We start from the raw sequence: 22,499 nt of genomic DNA, 5'->3' as shown, positions 1-22,499 counted from the left end.
ATCGTAGAGATGGGTATATTAGGAACGGTCCTTTTAGACACAATTGTGGACGGAGGTTCAAGGGTAAATGTCCTACTAGAAGATACTTGGAAGAAGTTGGAACAGCCGACATTGTGGCCACCTATATTCTCGTTGCTCACGATAGACCAATACAGGATCAAACTGTTGGGGATCCTAATGGCACAACCAGTGACTATTGGAACACAACCGTTCCTACTTGACTTCGTCGTCATCCTGCTGAAGAGGAGAGGATATGACGCCATTTTGGGGCAAAGATGGCTTGTGCAAGCAAGAGTTAAGCATGGCTGGAAGAATACGCTATCAATGGAAAGCAGGGGATGACGATTCATTATTGATACACACACAAAATTGGTGGGTGAAGAAGCCATATCATCCGATTCCGAAGAAGAGGATGAAGGAAAGCAGCGATTAGAACCCAATGAGGAAGGAGTCCTACGGTTGGAAGGTGGATCGACGGATGATGATTTGGATTCAGTGAACGGCCTTTTCCACTGGTAGATGGAGGATTATGAGCTCTTTCTGAGTTGTAATATGTTAAGGGTCGACGAAGGTAAGGAAGAAGAGGGAAATGAATGTCCAAAGGAGTACGGAGAAGTGGAAGAAGAAAAGGCGGTTACGACAAAAGCTGAAGGGAAGAACAAAAGGAAAGATTCCACTGTATGACCGCATAGAAAGAAAATGTTACGTCGAACCACAAAATTAGTAGAAAGGTGCCAACAACAAGGAAAACACATTGTATGGTTTGCACAGGAAACAAAGAGGAAGGGCTTAATAAAAACTTCAGCAGTACAAAGTGAAAGTTCTAAAATCAAGAATATAGTGATTGACGGCAAGGAGTGGCAGCCGATGGAATTCATGGTACCGAATTTCGGGAAGAAACTAAGTGATATGGAAAACTTGAAGGAGAGATCGTGTAACTTAAATAAACTTGATGAGCGACGATTGCAGGCACAATGGGCCACGGAGGTGACACAGAACAGGCGCAAAGCATGGCATGATAAACACCTAAAATTAAATAAATTTCAACTGAGCCAGTTAATGTTGAAGTATAACGAGCAGAATGAAATCAAACCTAGAGAGTTCAAAGTCAAATGGGTAGGACCATACAAGATATGGGAAGTTGGTGATAACGGGGCGATGAAGTTATGGACGCTCGACGGGAAGGAAGTATCAAAGACGGTGAATGGGTCAAAGTTAAAAATCTATCATGAAGGGAATAGTCCCTCGTTGACAAACAGTGAGGAGCAGTAGTTTAAAAAAAAAAAATTTTAAAAAGAAAAAAAAAGTGATTTAAGTCACCGTATGGCAGCTAGCACAGTCACCATACGGTTGCCGTACGACAACCTATTAATAGCACTGTACGATATTTGAAGAGTCTTGTAGCCGTACAGAAAAAAAAAGCAAAGATTTTTTTTCCACTGTACAGACTTTTAAAAAGAGTTTGAAATCTTAAATTAGCACCGTACGGCCTCCCCTTTTATTCAAGCACCGTATGGACTTTTGTGCGCAGGAGCTAATAAATCACCGTACCGCAAAGCCTGAATATGTATAAAGGCCGCACATGCATACCAAGCACCATAAGAAAATCGTATGGCATATAGGGATAAGGGAAGGAGTGACGACAAGGAGCAAGAAAGAGACCCGTACGGCAAAAGAGAGCCATTCACAAATTCACAAGGCATTGAAGGAAAGACCATACGACATCCAGTGTTTTAACCCCGTACGGTAGCAAGACAGGAGTTCGTACGACATTCTCTACACTTGTTCCATACGCCATTTCCTTGCTTGTTTTGTTCCACATGGTTCGTACAGCATGTCTGTTTCAGTACTGGACGAATGCAGGAGGATAGCAGAAGCCAGAAGCCATTCATGAAGTCTTGAAGGAGGGTTGTACAGATGCCAATGAAGGAGAAGAACTTCTATGTGTTGAGGGATAACTGACCTAGCCTAGTAGAGGAAGAAATGGAGTTTGTAGGAAAGAGGAAGTGAAAGAAAAACTTAGAAGAAGAATCTACAGCTAAAAGAAAAAGAAAAAAAATGACGACAAATAAAAAATGTTCAAAATGAATAATGCATAATGCCCAAGGGAAGGGAAAGACATAAATAGGTAATAAAACATAAGTAGTTGCCAGAAAGAGTGTGGAATCAGAAGAAAATCACAAAAATCGTGTGTTCCATGGAGTTTTGTGTGGGTTTGAAAGTGCTAATTTGGTCTTGGTGGCGGGGGCACTACCCCTCAACCCCACTAGGGGAGATGCCCCCTAGACCCCCAGTCAGTGCAGTTATCAGTCGTGGGAAGTGTGACCAGTTGATGAGACCTGGAGCTACTGCGGGCATAGTGTGCTAAAGGTGGAAAGATCAATGGAGCAAACCTTTGGAGAGGGGTGATACGCTTTGAGGCACTTGGAGTAGGTGTTGGACGTGAAGCTATCTTGGTGGATGCATAGAGAGCTCGGGAGGAGCTGATCATCCAGTTGAAGGCGGTACAATGACACTTGGCTCAAGGTACCCAAGAGTTGGAAGCAGAGAAAGCAGCATGGGTGGCTATCAAGGTCAGCTTGATTAAGGAGACAGTATTGTGTTAGCAGAGGCTATAGATGCAACGTGATTTGGAGACTAGTTTGGTGCAGGCATGAGACGAATGTGAAAGTGGTGTGACAGAAACATATCTATTTTTTTATAGTTAGTCAGTTAATATATTCCGTTGTGTTAATCTGTCTCAGATATATTATTATAATTTACAAGTTGATGTCGTCGGTAATTGTTATGTACTGACAGGCCCCTTCAGGAAGGTTCTTCGGAAATTATATATACACCATCCGAGATCATTGTAATCATCATCATAAGCATTATGTAATCTCTTTGGCATATGCAAATAATAAAAGGAGTACTGTTGTTCTTGTCTATTGTCTGTGTGCATTAATTTATTTGCCCCATGCGATAAACAATGAGGAGGCCTACACAAAAGTAGAAAACTATAATGAAGATGTCTCTGTAATGTGGTGGCATACGATTGACAGATCCACATAAATCTAATCGAACTGTCAGCATGAACCACAAAGGTTGCATTGAAGAGGTTGTCTGTTACATCCCAAATTTTGCCCTAATTTTTAATTTGATCATAACTGTTGGTTTAACAAATTATTTCTTTTCATGATCATGTGAAATGAGTTAGTTATTTATATACATTGTACTAACTATTGATGATATGGCCGGTCATGAATTATTCTTTTCATGATTATGTGAAATGAGTTAGTTATTTATATACATTGTACCAACTGTTGATGAAATGGTTGGTAAACTATGACTATTATTAGATGATTAGTAGTTGTTGATTTAAATTAGCGATTAATATGTTCTATTTTGAATTACTATGGAATTAATATTTTGGCAAGAATGTTTTACATGGGTGATTGCAGGAGAAGATTGAAGAGAGGGGAAGCATTGCTAAACGAGATCATCGGAATGGGATGTTTGTTTGGTTCAGTCATCAGGATCGGCAAGTATGACCTTGGACTTCCTTGGAAGGGATATGATGACATGTCCACAGGTTATATTATGGGACCTGCATGAGCTATTAAGGAAACAATATAGGAAAAACATAAAATAATCTAATTTAAAATATAATACATACCTTTAGAGATTGTTTATTAATTTTTATCATATCATTACAATAAACACTTACATACGAACACACATATAAAAATGAAATGACACCAATAAATTATAATAATATAATCTAATGATGTCACCTCATCAATATACTTATGTGAATGAATATAAGAACATATTATAATAATAAAAGAAAAATTATAACTCTTCAACTCCTTTTTCTTCCTTATTTCTTTTCCCTCTTTATTTTCTTCTTTTTCAAATTGAATTAATGTTTTTGAATTTGAATGGACATCTTGGAAACCGATAGAAGTCGAGGAGTCTCGACTTGCCTTTAAGAAGCCGTGAATCAACCAAGGCAATATCATTCTCTCTCCTTTTTATTATCTGCTATGTTCCCACTGCAAGCCGAGCATAATCATTTTCAGCCAAAACTTTCTTTCCAACTACTCAACCAAGATTACCTTGTTCTCCCTTACTCTGTTGGCATCTGGAATCTGTAATCAAGTCTCAACTAGTGGGTGAACAAATAGCCAACAGGGGTTCTTGCCAATGACGAGAGAAGTCACGTCCTTGCCCAATCACAGGTCACGAATATACACAATCACATTTCATAAATTCCTTCTTTTTCTAAGTATATGTCTGACTGCAGTCAGCTACATATTGCTAGGACTGCAATATATGTTTTCATATTCATAACTTCTTCCTTATCTGATTAGAATATCTGATTGTAGCCGGCTATGCATTGTTAGACTGAGATTAATTTACAATACCTTGTTGTTGGTCCCTTGCATTGCATAGAGTTCATTAAAGATCTTCATAGAATATCTTTGTGATTAAACATCATTTATGAAATCGAATGGTAGCTATAGAAACTTAAATGATTATATGAATCAACATCAATAACCATGCTGTCATAATTTCCGAAACAAAGATCAGACTATTCTTAGATTCTCTAACACCTAGGATTCACCGGTGACGAAGCCATGAAATGGTGAAGAGGTGTAAATAAAATAGAATGATCATAATCTTTCAGGCACCTAGGATTCATCGACAAAGAAGCCATTGAAATGGTGAAGAGGTGGAGTTAACTTGCAAGAACCAAGAATAAAATCAGATATGAATAATTAAATAATGAAACACTTAATAGCTCATGCTGTCCCTATAATGGAATCTGTTGTCAAGTCGAGTGGTGGTGATCGAGTCATTGAACCCAAACGAAAATCCTTGGCCAAGGTAGTTTATAGGCATATCTGTCATTCTATGATCACTTGATGTCCATAGACGTCAGTTATATAGGTATAACTAATTGGGCACTCAAAACCACTTGGTAACTTGGATGGCTGGATTGAAGAACATCCCAAGCCCGATCTCGAGGTAGGGAGGGTCATTCTAATATGTTAGGATGTGTGGAGATAAGTATGGTCCGAGGTTGGGAGGTTAAGCCTATGTCAATGCTTCTCCTCTCACCAATGCCGAAGCTTGCACAACCAGATAAAGGATCTTCCGTTATTACTATATGTTTTTTTTCACTCTTTTACTTGTTAAACATTTAGCATGAATATTCAATAATCTTTTCATTTGAATTAGGGTAGATAATTGCCATCTAAATTTGAATAAGAATATGCATACTTTCAATTAAGCATGATTTCAATTAAGGAAGATAGTCGTTGCTTTATTTTTCAGCTGAATATGTTATTAGTTAGGAATGGTTAAATTGTTTAAACTGAATATGTTTTTCGTTATATCAGCTGAACATGAAAATACAGTAGGATTAGTAATAGTCATTTAACCGAATATTAATACAGTTATTTCCTGAAATCTTTGTCATGTGAAATGGAATCAGATACTTTGTAATTGTTAGAAGATATAGATCTTAAGATGTCTTTGAATTGGTTATGAAAATTCATTTGTTACATTGGCTCTGATCAAACAAGCAACACCACTCGAACCTCTACCCCCCTAGAAGATTTGACTTCATCTCTAAATACAGAAAGCCATTGGTACCTGACAAAACTAGGAAGAGGATGAATAGGGCTCTCATGAGTCCCAGTAACAAGAAGAATATCAACAAAACCTATAGCATCCTAACAAAGACCCAGCAAGGACTATAAGGTACCATTTTCATTCTAGCAGTTGACAAGCAAGGAGTCACAGTGAGACTCCCTCCTACCAAAGTACCGCTAAGAACACCATTTGGTCTTGGTGGTCGATCTCAAATCCCAACTAGGGGGAGGGGAATCCCAAATAATAGCTCTGAGGTTCCTAATAACAACCCACTTCCTACTCAGCCACCTGTGATTTAGTGAGATCCTCGACAAGGTAGATCTTAGTAGGAAGAAGGAAAAGCTTCCTCCTTGCTTTAAGAACCTGAAGCCACTCAATCAAAGTAAGGAACCTAAGAAAGAGGGCGTCCTGAAGGAAAAACCATGCTCTATCAAGTGTGATATCCATAATACCTAAGAGGTCGTTATGGAGTAACCTGTTGTGATAGGGATGGCAGAGGAGGGAGGAAGCCCCCAAACTCTCAAATCAAGCTCGCGAGCCCACCTAATATGCTCATGTGCTAATCTATCCTGGACAATCGTTTCCACACCAGATAGAGGTGCAGAGTTGGTATTGTTACAGATAGAGGCCCAAGATTTGATTTGTTGTTTTGTTTTTGTTATCAAAGAAGTTTGTCTGTTAACTAGTTCACCCTGTATGTCTTTGAAACTATGAATCTCTTGGAATTGTTCGGTAATGGAATCAACTTATATTTTAATGCCTATTTTTTTGGTGGTCAAAGTCGCAGAGAAAGCCTTTGATTTGAAAAGTGTTGGAGTCAACAAGCAATTTCAGACCAGTCAGCATCTCTGATAGAGACTGTACAGTATCCCTTAAATATTGATTTTCAGCTTCTAGTTTGGCCATGCCATCGATAAGCCTTTGATGGGTAATAGGCGGCATATGGATTTGAGATGGAGTTTCCATATTTTCAGCAAAGAATACCCAAAATCCAAGGTTCCCGGAATGAGAGAGCAAAGAGCACTAAGAAAGTGCAATAGACGGCAAGGTCTATGTAGACGAAACAACAAAACCCGAAGAAACAAGAATGAACAAACACGAGTAGGGAACACCCTAGCATAGTCAAGAGTAAACAACACCTAATGCCAAACCAATAAACTAGAAACCTAACACAAGCAAACAACGCCCAAGAAACAACCACCAATAACCACCCAAGGAAATTGCAAAAACCAATGGGTAGAGAGAAGCAAAAACACAAGACCCCATGGAGGTTAGGAAGGCAAAGGGAACAAGAATGCAAGAAGAAGCAAGAAAAACACAACACCCGCAGACAAGGCCAACAAACGATCACAAAGATAGTCATCGAAAACACAATGGCAACAGCAAAAAAGAGCGCATGAAGCCACATTAGAACAATGAGACAAAAAATGCACAGACCCATGGCTAAAAGGAGAGAAATGAGAGCAAACAAATGACAACAAAAAGATCATGGATCCACCTGAAAACGAAGCCAATACATAACGAACAAAAAAGCACACACATCCAGCCAAAAGGAGTGATGAACACACAAACCCAGCAAGCACGAGCGAGTGTAAGCGAAAATCAGTCACCTAGCTCGCGTGAAGAATACGCGAGCACAAGTAGACAAGTTGTGTGTGTGTGGGAGAAAGTAGAGAGGCCATGACTATTAGGTATGTTGTGTATTCAAAGTTTTCTTTACATTTACATAATTATATGATATGTCAACTAAAAAAATATGATTATAGATAACACACATAAAACACAAAATAGATAACACACAGAAGATACCCTAGGAAAACCCTCCAACTTGAGGGGAAAATACCCAGCCACACAAGAATCACTTTATTAATGAAAAATAGAAATCTGATTTACAAAGCAATGATAAATTCTCCTCTGAATCTCTATAGCTCTGCAACAATGAATAAAATACTACAGTCGAATAATCGGCACCAAAAAATAAAAAATGCTCCATTGTAAATATGTAATAGCATGTCTCCGCACATGAAGAGGTGGACTCTTCATTGTCTTTGACAAAAAAGGTTTTCCGTTACCAATGAGGCAACATCAATACAAGTGACGCCAAATCAAAATGACTCTTCATTATCTTTAAGTGTTTGTCCATTTGAAAAATAACCATAGTCGATGAACTAGAAAAATCTTGGCAAGTTCTATAAAGATAGACGGCTATCTCAGAAATTGGGAGAAAGATATCTCCCAACGTTATATCTCCAAGATTCACCAGTAAGGGTTTCCACATAAATCTTGTGTTCTTTTTATGTTGCATAATTGTTAGATCTAATCTATGTGAATGATATTGTGCTAATGATATGCTTATAGTATTAAGTATGAAATAGTTTCATGGAGATTTTACAGCAGCTAAATCTTCAAATTATTTTAAAGTTGTGTACAAGCTGTAAAGTACATGATATGTGTTAGACATCAAAATTATCTTCTGTTTATTTAATGAAAATAGACTCAATTATCTCAAAATAAGAATTGATGATCAACAACTTTACACATGCCATAAAAAGTTTAGATATAGTAAAAGAACTGCAAAGCTTCAGAGGAAAAATGTGCAGTTTCTTACCAAGGTGACATTTGAAGGATAAATTGAAGAATCTGGATTGACTTCGTCCTGAATGTTAAAAACAATAAAATGTTGAATAATATAAACAAAAAATTTATAAATAAATTGTAAATGTATCCAAATCTATAATTGATTAAACCATAACAGAAATCATCAACATACTATGAGCTTGTAGCCAAAGAGGAACCCAGATGCTGCTTTAAGAAACGGATATTGTTTCAATGTAGTTTCTGTCATCTTTTCTTCATCCTGTCCAAATCATGTGAGCCTGACAGAAGTCAGTAACGGATATAAATTAAAATCTTCTGATGCAGATATGTAAAAAATGAGAGGAAATTACAAACAGATTATATAAAAGAAAACAACGTATCAGTTCAATATTAATTTTAGGATTCAATAGTCATTGAACAAGAATTACAGCTTCAGAAGTATATGCAATCGATCCAATTCCAAGCATTACATTAAAGGTATGGACTCTAATATCAGCTTTTGCAAAGTTGTAGAATACGCCACATTTCTCAGAATTCAAAGATAATAAGGTTTCAAAGACAAAGAATCCAAGTTCACCAGCATTAACTGGCCTAGTATGAAAGCAAAAAGGAAAAAAAATAAGCGAAAATTCCTGAAACTATGAAGGCACTTTTTTTATACTTGTAGATTGAACAGGTGTTGTTTCTTATCGAGCACAAATAGCATCAAATATTTCACGCAGCATGCACTTTATCAGCTCTTCTAATATCATTCCATCACTGTAGTTGTAGTAAAATTGTGGCCACTGATATTCCTTAAAATATCAACCTAAAATGGCTTTGCCAGAAGTAAATCAGTAAACATTGAACAACATGAAGATGCACAAACATTTCAAGGACTTTCAAATATGTAACCATTGAAAGATATCATGTTTTCCTTGAACTTTGATAAAAGAATTTATAGACATAAGAAGTTAAAAGGTGAGGTTTGTTAAGTTTTGTTGGTGTGACTACACGAATATTATGAATTAACCATTTTCTCATATCAAAAGATATCTATTTCATATTTGATCCTCAATTAATGTAGATATTCAGTCCTCATGATCTAATTTGACATCATTAAAAACAATTAGCATGAAAGAAAGTGAGGATAAGCCAAGTAGAGAGAATAAAACATGCATGACAAGAAGTATACAACAGCAATTGACATGAAGATATCCAAAATGGAATAAAATTCCAAAGATGTTATTTCCTCCCCAAACCACAATTTTATGAACTAGCACAATGATTTACTACCTGCTAGAGGTCTTCATATACTTCTTTTGTAGAAATAAGAATGTCCAAACCCCACACAAGCACTGCATCTATTTCTTATACTTTCCTAGTATAGCTGCAACTCTTCCAAGACTCATAGGCTAAAGTCACATTATCTCAACTTGACCAACTTTCTAAGAAAATACTGAGGTGGATCAGACTACAGTGGCTTCTTGCAAGAATCAATAAACATTGACTAAAACAACTATTGCACAAGAGCAGAAAACATGGTTTGTAGAGATTGAAGAAAGTCCAAAAAATATGTTTGTAGTAAAAATGTAAGCACCCAAGGAATAAACCATAGTTACAAGACTCTGCGAGTCCAAAGCCAAGTCAACTTTCCTAGGCTTTTCTGACCTTGGGCTCTCACTCAGCCAAGTCTGGGCTGACTCACCGAGTCTAAAGACTTGACTAACTCGTAGAGTCCTGAGCCCAAGACTACTGCAGTAGTCAGCATTATAAAGTGAAAAAATACAATTCCTTACTGGTTTGCTTTGACTTTTTTGGATTTTTCACCTTCTCCTAACCTAAAAGGAGCATTCATTTATTCACAAACACAAGGAAGAGTGAAAAAAGGCTTGAGAGAAGAATATTGGGGTTTGTGCAGGTCAATTGGTTCTCAAATATTGATTGTTGATTGTTTGTGCAGGTTTGTAGCTTGCATTCACTGATATTAAACTTTTCATTCAATGAATTTCATATTCCATGAGTATCGTAGATATTTGACAGTGACACTATAAACTATTTATATTTCTGTTGGCTAAAATTTTTGTATGTCACTGACCGCAACTTACAAAATTGTGATTTTAGACAACATTTCATGAGATTCATCTCTCCTCTCAGCACTAGGGGAGGCTCCCTTCTTACCATAGGTGGCTTCAATAAGAACTTCACTGAAATTGCAAAAAGGGTGGTTTTCTTAATCAATTCCTCTTTTTCCAAGAACGATTCACGCATAACTATAACTTTCCAACTTAAGAAAAAGTACTTTATTGCTACAATAATACTGGTGACCCTGAAATTGACTTAAGAACAATATCAGGGGAAGCAGTTTACTTTTTATACTTTGTGAAACAAAAACAAAAACCTAAAGTCTCTTGCCCTTGTCTCAAATGAGGACTCAAGCAAATAACCACTAAGGCACATAGTCTCTTACTGGATACTCTCAAATTCAATAAAAACACTGACAACTAAAGCCCAAAGTCTTCAACTCTAAATGATTACAGCCACTACTATCTATTACAATTTGTCCTCCTATAGCACAAAGTCTTCAAAAGTTCAAATCGGCTCTAAATACAATATGAAGCTTAAAGTCTGCGCAATTAAATTCAAATCCCTCTTGAGCAAAGCTCCAAAACTCATAATCAATATCTAGAAAATGTCGTAACATAACACTTTGAATCAACAAAAAGTTTGAAAACAAGTTGTTTCTTTTATTGAAAGCAATTTAGATTTACATTCTAAGCTCAAAGTTTTGGTACATATACAAATTGGTAGAATTTCCTTGCCTTGCTAAAAGATGATTATTTACAACGAGCTCCCTCCTTTACATAGGAAAAGACAGAGAAAGGTGGAGAGAAAAGGGGAAACCCTCAACCACCTTGACTTAGTCAAAAACAGACTCCTAACTTAACTTTGACATATTCAAAGTTGCATGCCTAATGCAATTGCAACTCAATTACATGTTACAACTTTAAACGTGATACTATCACATGCAATTACATATTGTTTTTCCATTACATGTAATATGTCAATTACAAATTACAATTACATGATGAAAATATTCTAAGTGCCTGACACTACTGGACTTCTATTACATCATCTGTTTTATGCCTTCATGCTGCTATAGGATGCTCAATGGTTGATGTGCTCAAGTTTGGCAGAAGCATTTTGATCTGGAACATGAACTTGCATCCTTAATCGATCCGCAATATAATGGTGGTTGTCTCTTGAAAAGCACATTTGTTTCTTTTCATCTTTGTCTTGAAAACATTTTATGCATTCAATCATTCTCTCATCTCATTGTATGCTCCATTATGTGATCATTCTTGCTTCGTGTCCCTCTTTCTTCTTTGCATGTCGGGGGTTATGCATGTTGTTGTTATTGAGTTTCCAGAAAAAGCCAAAATATGGTCTTTTGAGCATAGATGGGTCCATTGCTCGTTTGTGATGTAAAAGTATGGATTTAGGGATTTTGACAAATGATGGCTGGAAACTTTTGGAACAGCAAATGGATATACATGTTTAAGCTCAAAATATGTGCTTATATGGTGGATAAAACACAAAAATGGGTTTTTGGAAGTCAGAAGCATATGCAAAGAGCAAGGGTATTCTTATGGAAAAGCTTGAAAAATGAATGGAAAGATGTTTGTTTATGATGAGACTTTGTATTTTTGTCATAAACAAACATGTATGTGCATGCATGGATTTACCATTATGGATTTTTGAAATACTTGACAGCAGTATGTAAGATATGAAAGAAGCATATGCAAGCATGGAGACAGGGCTTTTCTACAAACAAAGCATATGGCGAATACACTTTCTTTGTGAGCATTATTTTTAAGAATGGGGTTTTGAGTCCCGAGTAACACATACAAGCAAGATGAAGTGCTTTTGCATGCAACTTAAAGAATGTAGATAGAAAACAGGAGCACATCATATATATATATATGCAAATCAATCGAAATGAAAAAACTTGCATAAACAAGATGGCAAATATATACAACAAAAACCTTATCAAAGATAACAAGTAATTATACATTTTCCTCAAGAGGCAAGAGAAGAAGTCTTTTTAAACACTTGCAAATGCAATCAAAGAATTTTCTTAGATGTAGAAAGATTACAAATGAAGTGTTAAACAGACTTCAAATCTTGACTCAATCCTTGCAGAAAATGAGTCAAAATTCATAGCTTGCCAAGTGTGGGAAGTTAGAGCAAAAAATTGCATCATGTTAGCAACCGTTTTGACCAAGCAATGTGCAACATGCAAAGAATTTGGAAAATGGCATCCAAAGCATATCAAGTGATTTAAAAGACTTGAATGTAAGCTAGGAAACACTCTAAAACTTACCTTGATCGAAACACTTGCTGTTTTGATGGTGAAAATTGCTCAAATCTAAAGCATTTTTGGGCAAAAACATGCCTTAGATGGGTTGCAAAATGAGAAAAACGCTCAACAAACTCCCTTTTTTAATAGCCCAATGTGATCCTTGGGTGATTTTAGGCAAAAACGACCTATAGATCATCAAAAACCACCAAATAATGCTCAAGAAATGAGCATTTGAAGGCTGCAAAACCCATTTTTGGAGAAATCGCCCAAGAAAGTGGAGTTTTGAGAGTCGAAAACATTTGTTTTAGGGCTAAAAATTGTCACTATTGGGTGTTTGATTAAAAAAGCCTCATAATATGAAGTAAAGACACACTTTTTTGGTTACAAAAGCATGTTCTTTTGGACCAAAAATCGCCACTTTACTCAAGCTTGTGCATTTTTCATTAGAGTCACACTTTTCAAAGCCACATTCACTACCTTCAAGCCTTCTGGTTATATAGTCATTAAAGACACAATTTTTGATGATAAAAGCACATGCTTTTGGGTTGAAATTCCCCATCTGAAGTGATTTTGGTTAGAAATACATGTTTTGGAAGTTAAGAAATGCTTTTAAATGTCAAAAGCATGTGCTTTTGACATAAAAATCTCCACCTTCATGCATTTTAACACTAACATGAGTAATGGCGTTCTTTTAGAATTGAAAAGCACATGTTTTGGAGTTCAAAAATCCCACTATATGCAAAAACATGTTCAAAAACCCCTTGTGAAGAAGTAATGACACATTTTATAGGAAGAAAAACACATGTTTTGGTGATTGCATGTGTTTTTGGGTTAAAATTCCCCACCCGTGTGCTTTTTATAACTAACTCAATTTATTAAACACATTAATAAACTTAAAAAATACAATAGTACATGCTTTTGGGTTCAAATTTCCCACCTTAAGAGATTTAGATGATTAAATAACATGTTTTTGTATTTAAAAAGCCCACTAATATGCATTTAGGACTTAAATTTATTGGTAGTAGGGTTTTAATAAGCGTTTAGCCTGTTGATATATGCTTTGAGTGATAAAAACCCCACCTTTATGTATTCTTAATGTCTCGTGTAATTAAAAGTTAATCAACTCAAAACAAGTTAAAAGTTTAATATGGATGTCAAAATCCACCTTAAATATTAGATATAATTTTGTTTATGATTTTTCAAATAAAAAGCCCACTTGTGGAGGTTTTTAAATCACAATGTGCTTTTGGCCTGAAAAACCCCACCTTTTCCTTCATAACTTGAGTTAAACAACTCTGTTTGAGACCTAAATTAGCTCCAAACAAGCGGAATTACAAGGGCTATTAATAAGGCAAAAACAAGACTCAAAATTATTTACAACAAGAATTAAAACAAACAAAAGACGTGAAAGTCAACCAAAAATGCAATCAGAGAAGAAAAACTCTTTTCTGCAAACATTGGGGATTAAACTTGATAGTAACTTCCAAAAAGAAATGTATTAACAAAGCTACATGGAGTACAATTTGAGAATAACGAATTGCCCTAATGACACCTTATAAATACACTAAAATGAAGAGGCTAAACCTACAAATTCATGAGAAAATTATTTAGGGTTGCTCAATTTTGTGATGTCAAAATTGCGGACAACAATTTCTAATGTTTTATTTGGTTTAAATTATTTCCTTTGGAAATTTGTATTTATAGTTATGTGATCAATGCAAACTTGTGTGTGCAAAGTAGCTTCTATTTATCTTAGTTATTGTGCCTTAGATATTAATGTATTAAATGATACATGCAAAAACTTTTAAATCCTTAAAAATCTTTGAATTTCTCGATTTTTCAATTTACCAAAGTACTTACCGAGTTTTTGCCTAGTCCAACTCCAAGTCAAAAATTAGCTTGTCGAGTCTGAGGCGAGTCCAAGCCTTGATATGGAATAAACCAGAAAGGACTTCTCTAGTAGTTGAGTAATTGCACTTTAGCATAATACTAAAGCCTTTGGTTGTCTATCTTTTGCATCAATTCTAAAAAGCTTGTTATTTCTTGTCCATTCCATCTTTGCAAGATTTAGTATTGAAGAATAGCTCACCCTAACTATCAAGGGATCTTTACCTTTTTAATATTATAATTCTCTCCTTTCAATGCAACACAAAACAAAACATGTAGCAATAGAATTGCTCTTAAAATTGGAAGGGGTAGCTCTATATAAACAAAAGCTAACTTAATCTAAACAATTTGCATTTGCTATTACAACCTATACAATGTATGTTCCAAGATGATTTATGTGTGGCCAACAAAAATTTGGGTCCTTTTAGATTCACCAAGGCAAAAGATTGACATAAACTTCAAATCAAGAGAAAAGGGTTTTCATGATTTTGACTAAAAGCTAATTATTCAACAAGAGTTATCAGAAGGCAAAGACTAAGCAAGCTAGGTACACGTAAGATTAAAAAGGTTTATGTGAAGCTTTGCACTTAATGGTTTGAACACACACAAGACATAACAAGATAGTACACTAGTTGCATTCAAAACTACAATAACCAATGCATAACTATAATATCCCTTTTTCGTGATGTAGTTATAATAATAGTGTTAAAATAATTAAATAAATAAATAATAAATATTATCATTATAACAATAAATTTATACATAATTATAATTATAATTTAGTTGATAAATTTAAAGTATAAAAATTAATAAAATCTTACATGTGTGTGTGAGTTCACGTATTTAGTTCCTTATATAATTCAACTCAAAATAATACTCAAACATTTAGTATTTTAAATATTAATAACTAATAATAATAATTTCTAATTTATTCTTCAAATCTAATATTTAAACTATAATCAAATATATGTCCTATGTGTCTAACTCTACTATATAAGTATCATCTTTAGATGGAGGCAACTATAAGAAGATAGAAATAATAATAAAATACAATAATATAAATGATTAGTAATTGTTGAAGAGTTAATGACTAGTAAAACTAATCATTTGGCACAACATTGGAAGAATACAAATGAAAGAGGAGACACATCACTTTGGACATGACCTATCATCCTCTATAAAAGAGCAATTTGCTCAGTCATCCTCAAATAGGGATTTGAATCCTTAATAGAACACATTAGTTACATAGATAAGAAGCATCACCAACATTGAAATCTGTTTGGAGAAAAATAGTATTGCCATGAGAAGCATTTGAAAGTTCAAGAGCCTCCCCCTTATCATAGCTTCACCCATACAAAGGGTTCGCACCTATACCACATTGGTGTCATGAAGACAAAGAAGCGACATTCATTTCAGCTTGGGGTCATCATTCACTTATTGTTGTTGAATGATGCTTTTAAGATAAGATGAGATAAATTTATTAAAGTCCAACAAGAGGTTACGAGGACCTAAGGGACTAAAAAGCATATAAAGAGGGAACCACTAGCACACAAGAGCACCAAGCAGTGTCTGCAAAAAAAAGATAAGAAAGCAAAACAACAAGAGCCAAACAAGGACAAAACACCTAAGTACTCCTCATAGGCGATTAGTAGTCAAGAGCAAAGGGCTGCCACCTTGAGCGGGAGGGGGTCATGTGTTGCCTCAAAGAGTTGTTGGGGATCAGGTGATGTTGTAGAGTGTAGTCTGTGCGAGGTCTCACAGACTTGGTGTGATCAATAAAGTGGCAAAGGAAGTCTCTTCATTCCCCGAGCCAAGGTCCCAGGAGCGAAGAATGAGGTGATGAGCTGGTCAAAAGACTATACCGATGTGATGGTTGAGGCTACAGGATATGATTGCAAAGCCGCAAGACCTTCTGAAGATAAAGTGTCAAACACCGCTGATCCGTGTACCTGAAGAAGGACGAGAGGGATGTGCACTCTCTAAACAAGCAATAGAATCTCCCTCTAATCTTGTAGAAGGTGGGGTAGCGGAAAATAAAGTGGGTCTCATTTTTTGCCTCCCCAAGCTGATAGAGACAACAAACCCTCTCCTCCCTATCAATTTGATGGTCAATCTAGATCCATAACCAATGAGAGCCCACCCTAAAAGAGCTTAGGGAAATGTGTAGGGCATGAGTCCATAGGCGAGCGATGTACCGAGGATGCACAATAACCCCATCCTAGATATCCATGAAGTGCTCCATGTAGAAAGCCATCCTCGGCCTAGGTGTGATATCCCATCTTTAATAAGATTTAATAATAAAAAAATTAAATAATATAACAAAATTAATAATATAATTATATTATTCTAACTTCTTTAGTTGTATCGTAATGTATTAATAAAAATATATCATATAATAACAATATATAATACTAATGTGTTAATTATGCATAATAATATTATAATATATAGTTTAAGGAAAGGAAATAAATAAGATGATAATATTTGTTGTAATACTATAATATAGAATATATATATATATATATATATATATATATTAGTGAAAATAATAAAATAAATATTAGCTATCACTATTACTTATATATTTTCATTTTAGTATGATTATGTACTATTATATGTTAAATAATAATGAGACAAATATTAAAATAAGGAAGAGTCATGATCTTGGATAGACACCTCTCTTTGTTAGAAATTTGTTCACTCCTCTTAGGATTCGTGACAATGACTTAACCGCCTTCTGTGTACTATAAGTTGAGTGGTTGTATCAGGCATTGACAAATCGGTTTTTTGGTGCAACGACAACCCCACTCTAACAGTGGAATCAAAGCTTGGTCATAGGTTCGAATCCTTAGACCCTCAGGTAACGTTGAGGTGGAGATTGTTAAAAATTTGTTTAGCACTCCCCTCAGGATTCGTGACAATGGCTTAACTGCCTCCTATGTACTATAAGTTGAGTGGTTGTATCAGGCATTGACGTAAGATAAGAGAAGTAAGGGGCAATGGTGTTGTAAATCTATCAACATTAGAAGACAGACCAATCAAGGAACCTAGGAACAGGTCCAAATTAAAAGACTACCTGGAAAGGAAGATTCCTCTTATGGGGATCAACATGTTGGGATATGCCACCAAGGGTGACTGGAAGATTGGCCACCAAGGAAAGATAGAAGAAGATCCATTAATAATTCAAGAGCCTTATAGGCCAGATGAGAATTGGAAGAAGCCAATAATGGATTCCAAAGAACAATTATAAGGAAACATGTGGAAGGAATAGCGATTCTCAAAGTGCACAAGAATCTTAACAATGCTTTGTTTGGTCCCCATATAATTTGGGTAAGGATTAACGGTTATTGGAAATTAAGAGCACCCTATAAGGGAAGAAGAGAAGGATTCATTGCCTATGATATCGAGAGAGAGGCAGAGGAAGACCAACCAAAGAAGAAAACTACCAAGGACAATAGGCCTAGGGAAGACTTGGAGGAAGGAATCAACTTGGAGGAATATGGTGCAACTCTGGGACCACCCGAAAAGGTAATAGTAAAGGTAGGTGATTTATTCATTTGCAAGGGAGATGACTATGTGAATGAAATATTCGAGAAGTGTAGGAATGAATGGGAAGAAGCAACCTACAAGAATAAAAAATTGCCCTATGGCGGGTGATCCCAAATCCAACAGAACCTTCAACAATGAATGGGGAAGAGGTAGTGTGTACCAAAAATACGAAGGAAGGTATATAGATGGGAGTTTTAAAGGAGTAGGACCCACTCCCTTGGTGGATAAGATCTTTGATCTCTAATATTTGGGAACATGTGAAAATAAGTGCTACCAGACATATTAGGGCACTTGTATGTGGTAGTACACATCCAAGACAAAAGCTAGAAATAAGGAAGAAAGAGGTCTTATCCTTAAAGAAGTTTAAAAGGGAGAAGAATGGTTGAACACCAAATGAGGATAGAACGACAAAGAAACAAGAGTATGGGACCTAAGAAAATTAGAAGGTACAAAGACTTGGATGAAAGTTTGCTAAAGAAAAATAATAAATGGGATAATTACAAAAATTAGAAAATTAATAGGGAAGGAAGTAGGAAAAAGCATAAGTGATAAGAAGGAAATGTGAAAGGAACATCTCAAACAAATTATTTCTAACCTAATCCTAAAAGATTACAAAAGCATCACTCAACATATGAAGCATCCCAAATCAACTGCATACCCTACAAAGAGGTACGAGCAAGAGAGGGGCGTACGAATATACTCATATGAACCAAGGGGATCCAAAGAATACGAACAGGAAGGCACAATGATGACAGGAATATGTGACAAACCAACACCATATAGACAAAGGAGGAGTTGAAGGAAGGTTTAAGGAGTTGGAAGGAAAAACAAAGGCATACAAGCCAGGAAGAGGGGTGCACGGGTAGGCTGAGTGTTGCTCATACACTGCAGAGAGGTTAGAGTCATACGAATGTCTTTACACAAAATAACTATGTACAAAGAGGTTGTATAGAAGAGAGGAAACAACGTTGGTGGGAAGTGGCAATTAAAACCTTAAACAGTAAAGTGAAGTGGAAGAAATATTTAAAAAAGTGTACGTTATGGTAAAGACGAGTATTGGGAACCCTAGAAAGGGCACATCCATGAGCAACTACAAAGGAAGCAAGGTAAACACCTACAAATCAAACAAAGTTAATCAAAACGGCTTTCTGACAAGTTGGACCACCAACATGGTCATACCTCTACACAAGAGTGAAGATATCAACAATCCGTCTAACTACCGCACGACTATGGTTAATCCCCTCCTTGGCAAATTATTTGGGGGCATGATAGAGCACAAAATCAGTTGTTGGGCTTAGAAAGACGAAAAGAGAGAAAAAGGGCAGGCTGGGTTTAGACCTAAATATTCTACGATTGACCATTGCATCACTCTTAGACACCTTATTGAGAAGGTTTGGGATATCTGAGGCAAAGAGGCTTTTTGTTGTTTTGTGGATTTCAAAAAAGCTTTTGACACTGTTCCTAGAGACAAACTTTGGAAACGGATGGATGAACTTAAAATTCCAAATGAGCTTAGAGCAGTCGTTTATAGACTTTATGAGAATGTTAGAGTTAGTATCAGAACAAAAGATGGCATGTCAGAATGTTTTGATAGTGATATTGGGGTTAAGCAGGGCTGCCTCTCGCCTACCCTATTTGGCTTATATATTGATAAGTTAGAGGGATGGTTAAATAAAACTTTAGGGGGAGGAGTCCAACTTGCCAAATATGTGGTGAAGTTGCTTCTCTATGCCGATGATCTTATTCTAATTGCAAAAACAGCCAAGGATCTAAGAGAACACTTGAAAACTTTGGCGAGCTTTTGCCACAAAATTGGGATGCAAGTGAAAACTAGCAAGACTAAAGTTATGTTGTTCTCTGTAAGAAAGAAACAACAAGATGTTGACTTCCAATTTGAAGGAAATACTCTTGAGATTGTGGAAGAGTATAAATACTTGGGCATAGACTTTAACAACAAGCTCAATTGGGAAACTTGTAGAGCTAAGCGGATACAAGGGGGTTGGAAGGCTACCTTTTTGCTGCACAACAAGTGTAGATAGGCAGGGCTTTGGGATTGGAAAACCAAAAGGATTATTTTTGGACTGCTGGTCACCCCTGTTGTGTTATACGGGTGCAAGGTTTGGGGGAGCAACCTATCCAACTACAAATGGAAGCAAATAGAAAGATTGCAAAAGAACCTCATCACTACTAACCTTAAAGTCAAATCAACTATACCATACAAGATCCTCTTGGCTAAAGTAGGGATGTTCCCTCCTAATGGAAGCCTCTACAGTTATATGTCTATTAAGCTATTTAAACAAGATGGAAAATATGGACAAGCAACAATGGCCCAAACTGGTGGTTGAAGAGGGGCTAGCTTGAAGAAAGAAAATGTGGATGAAGCAAAATGAAAAATGGCTAATTAAGTGGGGCATTAACATATTGGAACACCCCAACACCAATGAAGAGATAAAAGGTTTGTGCTAGAAAAATTTAAAGCAGTCATGTGGACAAAACAAATAGGGAAGAAAAAGGTCCACTATGTGAAAGAGTTCAACCCCATGTGGTACCATGAGATTAAAGATTACCTTCGTGTAGATATTAAAGGTAAAAATAGGCTGTTAGTGGCACAGTTATGAATGGGATCCCATCATTTACAGTGTGAGACAGGGAGGTGGACAGTGCCCAAGGAGGATTGGGAAGAAAGAAAATTCATCTACTATAGTAAAGGATGTGTCAAAACAGAATGGCATTTCATGTTTGAGTGTGTGGCATACCAAGATATCCGAGAGTAGTTTGAGGACAATTTAAAGGAGGGCCAATTACACCAGATTTTTGAGGAAAAAGATTACATAAAACAACGAGCTTCTTAAAGACGATTCATAATAGGCGGGATGACATTGAAAAGAACATGAAAAGGGTGCCATAGGATGGCTGGTCTCGTGGACGTCATTAAAATACCTTCATTCATTCATTCAACATACTATGACCTCTATAAAAATAAAGTGCAAGGGCAAAGGCATAGAGGAAAGGATTACAATTGTGAATGCCACATTTGAAGGAGTCTCTATTATAGAATGCAAAAACTGGTGAGAAGGTACAACCAACGATAATCATCCATTGAAGGTTGCATTCCAGAAGGCTAAGGTAGACAAAATAATTTTCATGCCCATTTTTTATGTCAAAGAGTTAAAACCAGTTTAATAAAAAGACACTCAAATCTACCATCTAGTATTTGTAGCGAAATGTGGTAGTATTCTATTCTCCAAAGGACTTCACAAAAAGCATTTGGGCTACCAAATAAAGGACACCAGATGACAAAATCTTCTTCTAGAATGAGCACAAGTGACAAGAAACAATTACTAGAGCTTGTGTATGTCGTGAGGTTTTCACACCATCGCCCCAAAAATTTTGGGGGCCCCCTTTTTTTCGGTTGCCTTAGCAAATTTGGAGTTGTCCAAAGGTTTTCGAATTGGTAATTTTACACCATGGATGCCTTCAAGCCAGGAGGGATGTGATTTGATTTGTTTTCACTTGGTGCGAAACTTGATTTTTCCAGAACATGTAATTTTATCCTTACACCAAACAGGTTTCAAAAACAACATTTTTTCGATGGTTAGAATGATATCTGGCAGGATAAATTTGCAAATTTTGCACTTAGATGGATTTTTGAAAATTTGATATAATTGTATAAGCTTGAGCATTTTCAAAATGAATTTTGGATCTAGTTGTTTTGGAAAATCTTGAAATTGTTTTGACGAAACAATTTTGATAGTGAAATCGGATTTAGGGTTTGAATTTTGACTGCAAGGAAAATGATTTATTTTGTTAAAAATTGTAAGTGTATTGCAAAATTGAAATTGGATTAAATTGCAAAATTTCATTAATTGGGTTGAAATTTTGCCTAGAGGATTTTTAAAATGTTAAAAGAAATTGGTAATTTGGAATTGAAAATCGATTTTGGCTTGCTAGATTTGATTTTAATGATATTTTAACTGTCAAAACATTGTTAAATAAAGATTTTGACATCTCCTAGGCTTACCTTGTTTCTATTTTGTAATTTCTGATCAAAACTAGCAATTAAATGGGCCAATTTCACTATGGCTAAGTAAATTTAATGTTGCATTTAAATATGGGCCATTAATTAAGGGACTAATTTTATTTTATTTTCCCTCCAGAGGCAAAAGGTTTGGTATAAGAGGGGCTTCCCCCCCCTCTTATTTCCCCATTCCTTTTTCCTCCTCCTCCTTGGATGTGCGATTTTCTTCTAAGGGAAAAAAATTTCGAACTTGGGCGATTTTGCGGCAGATTCTCCATTTCTTGGCGGCATTTTTCTCCTTGTTTAAGCGAATTTCTACCCTAGAACAATTTTTGGAGCAGCTCTGATTTTTTCCAGCTTGGGCGATTTTTGTTGAGTCTGATTTCTCCATCCTTGCTAGCGATTTTCTCCTTCTAGAATTTGGCGATTTTATTTGGTGAAGAGCCTATATGATTTAAGGTCAAA

At 36.0% G+C, this 22,499-nt stretch overlaps 1 protein-coding gene across 1 annotated transcript in view; it reads right to left on the bottom strand.

Annotated features, from left to right (window-relative positions):
* Positions 1-22,499, bottom strand: part of LOC149548033 (multidrug resistance protein) — a 60,208-nt gene that overhangs the window by 13,547 nt on the left and 24,162 nt on the right. The window contains exons 3-4 of the mRNA XM_089792050.1: positions 8,411-8,497; positions 8,249-8,296 (exon numbers count right to left, since the gene is read on the bottom strand). Of these exons, the coding sequence (XP_089648176.1) occupies positions 8,249-8,296; positions 8,411-8,497 (135 nt within the window). The remainder of the gene's footprint in view (positions 1-8,248; positions 8,297-8,410; positions 8,498-22,499) is intronic.

Source organism: Cupressus sempervirens, chromosome 7, assembly GCF_028749045.1.
Source record: "Cupressus sempervirens isolate cs-2001-9-10 chromosome 7, ASM2874904v1, whole genome shotgun sequence".
NCBI lineage: Eukaryota > Viridiplantae > Streptophyta > Pinopsida > Cupressales > Cupressaceae > Cupressus > Cupressus sempervirens.
Note: the sequence above shows the minus strand (reverse complement) of the source record. Positions and strands in the feature narration are given on the sequence as shown.